Source organism: Anoplophora glabripennis, unplaced genomic scaffold, assembly GCF_000390285.2.
Source record: "Anoplophora glabripennis isolate ALB-LARVAE unplaced genomic scaffold, Agla_2.0 scaffold877, whole genome shotgun sequence".
Taxonomy (NCBI): domain Eukaryota; kingdom Metazoa; phylum Arthropoda; class Insecta; order Coleoptera; family Cerambycidae; genus Anoplophora; species Anoplophora glabripennis.
In genome coordinates, this window is record NW_019416987.1 from 166,937 (window position 1) to 178,562 (window position 11,626).

General features: G+C 32.3%; 2 protein-coding genes across 2 annotated transcripts; both read right to left on the minus strand.

Moving 5' to 3' along the window:
- Window positions 1-758: 758 nt before the first annotated feature.
- On the minus strand, window positions 759-7,876 carry LOC108914274 (solute carrier family 35 member C2). The gene is made up of 6 exons (XM_018720048.1): window positions 7,479-7,876; window positions 7,212-7,426; window positions 6,639-6,711; window positions 4,933-5,185; window positions 3,578-3,753; window positions 759-1,387 (listed from the first exon to the last, which is right to left on the minus strand). Exons 1-6 carry the CDS (start codon window positions 7,674-7,676, stop codon window positions 1,094-1,096), a joined length of 1,209 nt encoding a protein of 402 aa, XP_018575564.1. The 5' UTR covers window positions 7,677-7,876; the 3' UTR covers window positions 759-1,093.
- Window positions 7,877-10,251: 2,375 nt separating this feature from the next.
- LOC111692077 (SOSS complex subunit B homolog) lies at window positions 10,252-11,162 on the minus strand. Its single transcript, XM_023455778.1, has one exon. The coding sequence runs from the start codon at window positions 10,965-10,967 to the stop codon at window positions 10,353-10,355; it is 615 nt and encodes a 204-aa protein (XP_023311546.1). The 5' UTR covers window positions 10,968-11,162; the 3' UTR covers window positions 10,252-10,352.
- Window positions 11,163-11,626: the final 464 nt, after the last annotated feature.

The following is an 11,626-nucleotide window of genomic DNA, read 5'->3' on the forward strand; positions in this document are numbered from 1 at the left end:
ACCACACGCATGCAGAAGGTGTTGAGCGACCCAGGCCTCTGGTAGGCTGCCGCAGCCACGTCCCCGAGCCTGCCTTAGGTCACCCATCCAAGTTCCAGCCTGCGTCCATGATGTTTAACTCGGCAGATCGAAATCCACACCCGGCTAGGCGGTCCCCTACCGGACCTATGTTTGTATAATCTTTCCGTCAGAGAATCACTCAAAGAATCACCCCTTGAAGTTTGGCCGTGTACTTAAATAACACCCTGTATAAAATCTTACAGCTTTACACTAATTAATTTGTGTATTTATGAAAAATAATTATACATACCTCACGAGACATTAAAGTGACTGCGTATGCATCACTATAAGGTTTCTGTTGTGCAAGACTTAAGTCCTCCTGATCACAACCAATGAGTACGATATTTTGTTGTTGGTTTGATGAACGTTTAAAGGACGATAATTTATTAGTCCTGACTTTTTATTCCGAGAAGATAGATGACTGATCTATCAAGATCCACATGGCGCCCTACGTGGGGCTATGTTGCCTAATGAGAAAACGATCTACCTAAATTCACGACAATATTACAAGTTTCCACTATGGGTGAACTAAAAATGAATATTCTTTAAATTTTTGTCTTGATAAACACAGACAATGAAATTTTCTTGTTATCTATTAAAAAAAAAAATAGTGACGAACACCTTAAACCCAAAATTTTGAATTTACCAAATAAATATCACCGTTGTCAAAAATTAACTATAAAATTAATACAAGTTTATAAATATATATACATTTATTACTTTACAAATACTTTAAAACAATCGATACCAACAAATAAACAGAATCAGGAAAAACATCACAATATTAAGTAAAACACTACTTTTTAAGTTTATAAAAGTAGAAATTTCCTGCAAACATCAATTTCTTACAATTTACAGTTAAGTACGAGAGGTACACTTTTAAAACTGGAATGTAAAAACTTAAAAACTTACTTGCGACATTCAATAACAGCATTCACACTGACATTATTCAAAGTGCACAAAAATAGAATTCGTTAAATAAAACTATATTCATGGTGCCGTAACAAAACGGTCAGCAATAGACGGTGGTATATTATCTTTCGTGTCTATTTAAAATATCAAATAAAACTTGTGTATCGCTCTTCTCCCCATCATCACTATCACTATTTACATCGTAAGGTAAGTCATCGTCCATTAAGTATTCTTCTAACTCTTTCCGTTCTGAATCATTATCGTACGAACGTCCAGGCAGTCTTATCGGTTGGGTTTTAATTTTATGGACAACGTGGCACGATATGCCACAGATACACACAAAAAGGCCTATAACGTTGAGCGGAGACATTACGTCCCCGTTCCATTCTACAGCTAAGACTAGTTGAAACACTTCCTGAAAATGTAACATTCTTAAGTAAAAATACGGAATGGTGCTCAAATGAGTATACATTCTGTCAAAAAAGTAGCCTGCATTTGTCATTTACAAATTCTGCTTAAATTAGATTTACTTAATTTCTTTCTTGACGGAAAGTTGGTATCACTGTATTCTACCCTAACACAAAGTTCGAGAGTGATCTGTAAGGATAGTTTGAAAAAAGAGTTTGCCGAAATTTTTTGCTATAGTCTTTCCGATATCAATTGAAGAACCAAGAATGACAGTATGTACTTGTTCCCATATTTATTTAGCCATACCCATATACAGGTCTGGTCGAACTAAACGTGGATGTGGTAGAAATATACGCCCAGTTGAAGAATGCGAGCACGGTCAAACGAAATACGAATACAGTTGCATTTGGCTACTGGGCAATAAATCTCAACCGTTGACAAGTTGACGACAAATTTCCCAGCAGTGTAGTGCAGCAATGCGGAATTTGGTGTGATTCAGGTAATTTTTATTAACTATAGGCACCTTCTATTAATTATTGATATTAAATTACAGAAGGTAGAAATAATATTATTACGTGGCATTTTGGAGACCTTTTGAAATGGAACAAAACTAAATTTACCATCAATATAATAAAATTGTTTGAGGGCATAAATAATTAAAATGGCCAAATGAACATATAATAGAAATTTTCTGCACATTATATACAAATTATTATAATTTTTTACTTGTAGCAGAAAACTTTTTTAGGGACGCCTATGAGTCCTTAAATTTTATTGCTAGGCGTTTTTTTACATGTTCAACCGACTTCGAAAAGATTATACCAATGGAATTTCTTGTACAGAATCGTTGAAAATGTTGGGAAAGATGTACACGTATTCAATTTTATCGAAAACTCAAGCATACGAATGGTACAAAACATTCAAAACATGATCGAGAAGTGGTTAATGATTTGCCACATTCTGATCATCCTTCAACGTCTTCAACAGAAGAAAACATCGATAAAATAAAGGAAATGGTGCTTGCAAACCTTCATTATAGTTTGAGAGAACTGGTAAATAGACTAAACAAATTTTAGAAAGTTCCAATTCAGTTGATGCTTTGGGTACGAAACGCATCGCAGCGTGGCTGGTTCGGAAAGAACTGAATTTTCGTTAAAAAGAGCATCGCAAACATGTTGCTGAAGACATGCTTGAACTCTATATTTATACAATACATTATAGCGGGTGACAAGACATGGGTTTATGAGTGTGACATGCAAACAAGGCAACAAGCTTAGGAATGGCATTTTTCTAATGAGCTAAAAACGAAAAAACCCCACTCAAAGTGGATTAAAAATCAATCAATCATGTTGACTGTTTTCTTTGACTATCGTGGTGTTGCCCACACAAAATTCCTTCTGGATGGAGAAACGATCGAAGAATATTATCTGGGCATTTGAAGCGTTTGAGAGAGAGTATCTGCCACAAAAGATCAAATTTATGGAAGTACAATTCTTAGATTTCGCACCAGGATAATGTACCATCACATAAAACGATAATTGTGAATGAATTTTTAACCAAAAACTCCACGAATGTCGTCGAGCAGCCACCATATTCACCAGATATGGCCTCTGCTGACTTTTTTACCACTTCGTGAAACATGGTTCAAGTCGATAGAAGCCATAAAACAAAAATCGCTGAAGGAGTTGAAGTCCACACCAGAATATATGTTTAAAAAGGGCTTTGAGTACTGGGTTGTCATTGGAAAAAGTGTATTGCTTCAAAGGGAGCCTATGTTGAAGGGGACAAATTAAATTTTGATGATTTTGAATATATTGTATTTTATTGACAAATTCTGGATACTTTTTTGACAGAATGTAGGCTAGGGATATTTTCAGTTTTTTTTTAACCTCAAAGCTAAAACTGCTTCGATTTTTCATTTGGTGTGATTCGAATGATTGAAATTGTCACTTTTGCTAAAAATGAATTAAATGATAAATTCTGCAGCCTTTATTCATTTTTTAAATTGAACGTTTTTTTTTCACAAAAATCCATATTTTTCTTGATCAAAGAAATGTTAAATATCAAAAAAAGGGCAAATCCTTTAATTTTTGTGACTAGTTTCAAATTAAAAAAAATTATTTTTCAAAATTATTTTAACTATGTAGAATATAACAAAAAAAAAATTAAATACGATGTTTAAAAGAGCATATCTCACCTTAAATATTCCAGCTATTGCCAAAGTTAAACTAGACGTGTAAGTTACTAACATAACTTCACTGAATTCCATGAAGAATGCTATAAAAGCTCCCAATAAAATTTTACAACTTAAGTTAAAGAATAATGAAAAATCTGTAAAACCAAAAAGCTGGCAATTCCTTATTGCATCGGGTCCTAAAAAATAGTTTTGTTTTACGCATAGCGAATAATTAATTATCTATCTAATTATTAGGGATGTCCGAATGTTCGTATTCACATTCGCGAGTTTTAAAATTTTTTTTTAAACTAAACTTAAGATATTTAAAATCGTATTTATCAAAAAATGTTTAGATTTTTTTTGTGAAAATAGTGATCTTAGAGTATCTTGATTTATTCCTTGATTTATTCAATTAATTTTAACAAAAGCCACTAATTAAATTTAAAAAATATGCAGTGGTTATGTCCTTCAGTATCTCCGTCACTGTTCGACCTAAGAAATATTTGTACAGGCAATATATATTTTTTTAATTTTCAGGAATTATGTTCAAAATTAAGTCATTTACGACAAAGGTTTATACAAACTTTTCCTCTTAAAAATAATTTCCCTTCTGTTAATTCTAGTTTTGTGTAGATACATTAATAGAGACCCTCATTAATAGTTGTAAGCTACGTGATCAGTAATTTTGTGTAGAACAGTAATTTTATTTCCTTCATGTTGGCAATACGATAAGATTTAAATTACATTAAAAACCAACGTTCTGTTTCACCGGATGGTGATTTGTGTAATTTTTCACGAGACTTTACTCAACGATAGAAGCCATAAAACAAAAATCACTGAAGGAGTTGAAGTCCATACCAGAATATATGTTTAAAAAATGCTTTGAGTACTGGGTAATATCAACCTTCAACGATCGCATTATTTTGAGCGTAGACGTAATTTTCATTATTCATGTGTGAACGAATCAATAATATTGGTGATTTTTCGTTGACAATACCAGTAGTGCAATGTTGGTTGCCTAAACTTGGCAGTCACGTGGCTTGTAATTATTTACGAAGGCTCTCTTAGTTATTCATTTTCGCTTTCACATTTGTAATATCAACCTGAAATATTTGCATTCGCATTCGATTTGTAAATATTAAAAATCTCACATCCGCACAATCCTAATAATTATATACTCATATCTCCATCTTACTTCCCATGAATTGATTTTACAAGGTTTAATCAAAATTCAACCTTAGTTGAATAATTGAATATTATTTTTTTAAAAAGTACTAAACTGCAACGAAAATAGGGGTGCAAATTTATGACGGAAGTTCGATTCCGTAGAATCACATTTGTAAATTATTAAACTTTATTATAATTTAAATGTTTACCCTCCATCCATATTGCGAATGGTAAAACGGAGGCAATCATCCATGGCTGCATATGATATATCATATCTACTGGATTTCTCATTCCCATTTTAGATTTTTGTAGTAAAAGTTGAACACAGGTCCACCGTAATCCGCTCGAAGCGGAAGCCAGAAGTAACAAAATAAATCCGAGAAAATTAAATTGGGTCGACTTATATGTAAATAGAACCAAACCCAGTGTTATCATCATCACGATTCCAGACAGGCTCCACGACTGAAAAATTCCAAAATTTATTCAGCATAATTGTTGGGAAAATGTAGGTTCTATATCAATTTGCATTTTTCATTGACAATTTCCAAAATTTATTACTATCCTACGTAAATATTTAACAAAGTTTGATTTCCAAAATCATACTATTAATCTGAATACCAATTAAACACTATTTTTCAGTTTTTTGATTTAAAAAACACATTTTGGCTAAAATCCAATTTATTTTTATATATTTAAGTTTTCATGTGGAAATAAAATCAATATTAAAAAATTAAGTAATTTTGAACTAAGGCATATCTGGTCTAGTTATATATTTTACAGGATGTAAATATAAATGCCTGAAGATTATTTGGTAGCATTATTTGTTTTCCTTCGTTTAAATACACTTTGTACGTATTGTAATATTGAGGAAAAGCCATTGGGAATGTAAAGTGACATACCTAGTATAATTTACATAATAATAATATTTAGTTAATGAAAAAAAAACCTGTTTATATTTTCAAATGTAAAATTAATTTTATAGTGTACGATGATGAAGTTTTTAACAAACTACAATAAAATACCATAGCATTTTAACTATTAATTTACTGGTTTTCTCTAATTAGTAGCAGGATGTGGTTATTATCTGTAATGCAATTTTTCATATTTTATTTAAAGGAAACTGATACTGAACAGAGTAGAAATAATCTTGTAATTAAGTTTTTATTCTGATAAGAAATAAAATATATTGTACTTTTTTATGATAAAGATTTTACTGCTGTACATACCATTTTCGATGTCACACAATTACTATCAAAGACAAAAAAAGTGCAGTTTTTGTAAATGTTAACACTTTTCGAGAATTTTTCTGAGCACAAGATTTTCATAACATTTTTAAATATGTCTGATCTGACTCGAAAACTGTTAAGAGCTATAAAAATATTGAATATGCCACTGGATTTTATGCAAAAATATCTGCAAGAGTGTCAATATTTCAGAAAAAGTTAGGTTGTAGTCGCTACAGTACCATCGTTGAAAATATCAAAGTTTTGGTTGTTTGATTATAAAAGAAAAACTGAAACACATCGAAAATCTTTTTCGACCAGATTTCTCTAAAAAAAAGAGGACACTGTTCGTTAAACCACAACTTTCCATCCCCAAAATTGAGATGAGAACATGGGATGCACTGTATGTGGCGTATAGGATCAATCAAATCAAAAAGGTGAACAAATAATTGTAATAAATATAAAATATAATCAGAATTGTGACGATTTTGAAAAACTTTATAGTAACATTCACCATTACTTGTTATGTATTACTTTATATACATTCGATGATAGTCAATATTCATATTTTCTGGCAAATAGTGTATTGCCTCTATTACATGGAGTTATGTCATTCTTGCAGTGTTAAATATATACATCCATAAAATGGATGCAAAGCAAAAATAAAGATATTAGAACATCAAGAAACATACCTTTTTTTCCAATTTAAATAGTATGGAAAAGAACAGTATAAATACTATTGTTGTAGACTTGGTCATAGTGTACCTAAAAAAATTGTAATAGTAATTTCATTAATTCTAAAAATACCTATAAAATATGTTCATAATGTAAACTAAATTTATGAAACTTTATTTGTTTTTATTTTAATTGTTGTATAATTCTTGATATTGCCCAGTTTTAAAAAAACTTGGGCTGTCTCTGTGATTAAAATCGACTTCATCATACCACAAAAATAATATATTTGTTACTAAAACAAATACAATAGGGTAATAAAAGTAAAAATAAATGTAATAAATAATGATCATAAATGCCAAAGTTATCTAATCTTAATTGAAAATCTGTTAAGTATTTTACTGCATTTTTGTGTTAATTACTTTTACATAAAACGATATTTATAAATTTCAAAAATATACTAAGAAAAATGTACAAAAGGATTTTAACAGTATTTTATATGGAATATCACAAAATGTGAATGTGAAATTAATATATAGTTCTCTTTTATATACAATTTAAATAGATTTTAAATATCCTGGAATATTACTTACAAAGACACATTTACAAGTTCCAAACCCCAGTTAGAAAAACTTATATCGATGCCGCTAAATACTCCAGTTGGTGCAACAGCTAGTACATAATCTTTCCATCCCACAAGAACCCGTTCCTTGCCTTGCCTCTTTGCAAGGATAATTCGAATTAACATAGCCAGAATATATTTTACGATCATGTGAACCAAAACAGTTATCAATGGAAATCGAAAATTCTGAAAGCATTAATATTAGCATATGAATAAAATATCACAAAAAAAGTTTAACCTGATATAACCATCTTTGATAGAAAGTTAAACCTATCGAGGGTATATAATATGTTCCGATTAAAACACCAGTAAATAAGGATGACCAAAGGCAGCCTAACGTGAATATTTTTCGTTTCATTGGTTCTATATCTGGATTTTCAGACTCATCAGGGTTTAAAACAGCTGTATACTTTGATTTATAACTTTTAGTGAACATATTGTAGCACTGACTATTTTAAATCCATTATTTTCATACAAAATTGTATATATTTTACAGTAGCAATGCTCATGGTTAGTAAAATATAATGAAATTTGTAAAACCGCATCCTTTTTGGACTCACATGTTGCAAAAATTTGGCAATGACAGTGACATTTGTTTCTTGACGTGCACACAATTTGCAACCATAAACACAGAATACGTTCACGCACGATATATTTAATTTACGCTAACAGGTGCGTTCACGTGCAACGGGTAAAAAAACACTTCTAAGCTTCGAGCATATTATATTACTGGAGGTAGCATGCCATTGCAAAAAGTGTGGCTTATTGTGCGAGAGAGACAGACAATATCTCAGAACATGCTGTCTCACTCTAGCACGCACGTGATTGGTTGGAAATGAATGCTCGCGCTCATTGGCCCCCGCAGGGCTCCCGTCGTTGAAGCGAAGAATGGGACAGCATGTACTGAGATACTATCTGTCTCTCTTGCACACTCAGCCACACTTTTCGCAATGGCTACCTCGAGTAGTATATACTCGAAGCTTCTAAGGGTATATGGGCATGGTAAGAAAAATGAAACGGATGTATTTGCGACTAATAAAAATAGTGAGCATCCTGTAAATCTAGGAAAAATATACGTAAATCGTCTTAATATGCTTAATCTAAAAAAAATATTTTTGATATCTAGATACACTTTGCAACTTATTGTTAGGGCATTAGATATATAGAATAATAGGGACCGTTTAATTGTTGAAATTACCGTTACTTTTAAAGTAGTTACGTCGTCCGCAACCAGGTGGCAGCGAAGAGATGTCGTCCGATGATAGATCAGCATGATCTATGAGTCTCAAAAGTTACAATTTGTAACTTGGTCTATTATAAAAGAGTAACAAAGGAATTATATGGAGCAAAAAATAATGATAAATGCGTACTTTGTTAGACCTGGACCCTGACAGCCTACTCGCCATTATTCCATGGCTATAAATTGGCCTCAATGATTTGGGATCGAGGGGGATTATCCCTCTTTATCCTGCCTCATCTCGTGTAGGCCTAGACAGCCTTCGTAGGTGGGCCCCATCCGTCGTCTACCCCGACCGCAAATGCGGCCGGTGTAGGCGCTTTGTGGGACCTCCTTTTGTCCTGGCTGGGCCCCGCCGGCTAGGGCCCTTTCTTCTGGCGCTCTTCTTGCTTCGCCGGCTCGTCTGTGTAAACCCCGGGGGTGGTGTCATGTTTATGTGTGGTATGGTTGGGTAGGGTAGTGCGGCTATGCAGCCTGGGATGCGCTTTGCTAAGGTGGCCCTTAGGCTAGCGCGGGAGGGGAGGGGCAGGAGGGTATGGGGGTGTGTATGTGTGTGTGTGTGTGTGTGTCGTTGTCTTCGTTTCTTGATCCTGGCTGTCTCTGAAACAGAAAAGGTTAGCGGGCAGGGGGGGGGGGTGCACAGCCTACTAACGTTAAAATATTTAAGCAAACGTCAACCCATACTTTGACTTTATCTGAGCGTAGCTTATAAAATCAATGATAAAGTAGTAGTAGTAGTAGTAAAGGACTATACATCTTCAACAACACTCTTTTTCCTCCACTCGTGCTTAGATTTTTATTTAAACAACTTTACGCAATACATAATTTGTGTCGGTGTGAAATTTCAATTTAACACCCTGTACAATGATGTGATTAGTTTGTTTGCCAATCGATTAAACGGGTAATTTGTATGTAAATAATTCATAGTTCAGAGTAGATCAGTTTACTCTCGAAGGTTGGAATACGCCCCCTAAGCTGGCGCGAAAGTACATTTACGATTTTCGACCCTTGACGCTATCCGACTTTTAATTAATTATTGTGTAGAGTAATTACCTACACATCAAATATTTATTTATGCTGTGCTAATTATTAACACCTTTCTTATCCACATATGGGTATCAGAACAGGTGGTCTTTTGTAATAGGTAGTTCATTAACAAAGAAATTATTACTTTCCTTTTCTTTATGTTTTATTTTGTAAGATTTAAATATAAGTAGGTAGGTATTGTTATTATCAGAGAAATTATATTTCCATACTTTAAATAACCTACTAAAAAGAGTCATAAAATAATATTAGAATAAAGCGCCGTCTTTTAGAGATAATTTCTATATAAAAAAAATGAGTGCAAATGAACTAAAAATTATCTCTTAATTTTCTCAAGAAAATAATTGTCTAGGTAAATAGATATAAGTACTTACCTATCTTTTTCGACATATTTTTATGTTTAAAAAGTGATGGGGACATTTTTATATTTACATAATGAGAATGTCTTATTTACAATCATTCTTTCACTAATACTTATTAGTATTTTGTTATTTATATATTTTTTACATGATTAAAACGTCTCTTGGAAACAAAAGATTTTGTCAACCAAAGCCGAACTTTTCATTTTACTTACTCGTACTTCCAAATATGTATAGTTTGTACTGTTTATTTTTTGTGCCTCGTTATAAAATATGTTCCATTTAATTTTTTAATTTATTTTAATTACAGTTTTTGATTCTGCTATATATACTATAAATTTGAAAAAGAACGATAAAAGAAATTTAGAAAATTAATTATAAAACAGTTTATTTGAAATACTAATTTATAAAATATAGTTCAACTTATCACAATTTTCAAAAAGTAATACAAGTTCGTAAACACTAGTGCGTACTAAGTTGCTCGGTTATGCCTATTTCTATGTTGTCCTCCTCTAGATCCCCTCTGTCGTTTTTGATTATCTGAAGATGTTACATTTCCTGATGTGCGACCAGAATTGTTTGGAGTAGATTTCGCAGGGCCAGCTATGTTATTGTGTTGCATAGGAGCCGTGCTTGTGACAGGAATTGGTGGTGGAGGTCCTACTCTTCCGGCACCATTATTAGTACCATTGTTTAAAGATAAGCTGTTAGGTGGACCACAAGCAGAGGGTAATTGTTGTAACACTTGATTTGGTTCACTCATATTATGTTGTTCATTAAATACCATACAAAACTCACCAACTTTTTGTAAGTCACCAGCTTTAGAAGTATATAGAGTTAGACAGTTCCTCCAAACAGATACATACCCTTTGGTTAATCTAACAATATCACCAGGGACTAATAATTGACCAGCTTCATCCCAAACACTAGCATTTATACAAGCAGTTTGATCAGCCACTTTGAAAGTTCGAACTTCCCGGTTCTCTTTTGTCAGGGTGGGGTGACCGACCTCCAACACGATAAACACTACAGTAACGTTTTTTAATCCCTGTCTCATATCTTTTATATGGACATAATTTTTATCCATATTGACTTAATTAGTACTAGTGAACTAAAAACTCAAAACATAATTTTTTTGGAAAACAATGATATCAAAGAAAGAAATATTCTTCCCAAATGTTCCTTCTTCGAAGTGCAGGAATTAAATGATATTTTTCGTTCATAATGTTGGTGGCACTTACTCAATTAATTTCAATTTTAGGCTGGGCTACGATTTGTGTAAATTTTAGCATTCAGTAGTACTTGTATATTATTACTACTACTATTTAAACATATTACTTGTATTTTTACTTATACTATCATTTGTATAACAACAAAATCACATATAATGTATATTATTTTTAATTGCCTTGCTTTTAACACAGTGCCATCTATGAGCGAGTGATTCAATAACAATCAGAAGTATTAAAGAAAAGGTGACTTACCATGAAAGTTTTCTATCTTATCTAAAAATAAAATCTATCCATAAAGAAGCGGGAAAGTTTAAGATAATAAATAAAGAATCGAGAAATAGGAGACGAATATGAAATACCTCAACGTATATTTATAATAATAATAAGTAGGTCTGTGTCCACAGCTTTTATCGATGAAAATTATTTGTATTTTTAAGATTGAGTAACATTTAGAAAAATGTTATTTGTATATAGGTATGTACAGAGTATTACATAAACGTAGTTTTCTTGATAT

Bases quoted from the DNA above. Each gene is read 5' to 3' on its own strand.
- LOC108914274 (XM_018720048.1), bottom strand. From the start codon at position 7,676: ATGTTCACTAAAAGTTATAAATCAAAGTATACAGCTGTTTTAAACCCT. The intron at 3,754-4,932 runs GTAAACATTTAA...ACTATTTTTTAG, and splicing joins ATTCGCAATATGGATGGAGG to GACCCGATGCAATAAGGAAT. The intron at 1,388-3,577 runs GTGAGATATGCT...TTACATTTTCAG, and splicing joins CAATAGCTGGAATATTTAAG to GAAGTGTTTCAACTAGTCTT.
- LOC111692077 (XM_023455778.1), bottom strand. From the start codon at position 10,967: ATGGATAAAAATTATGTCCATATAAAAGATATGAGACAGGGATTAAAA.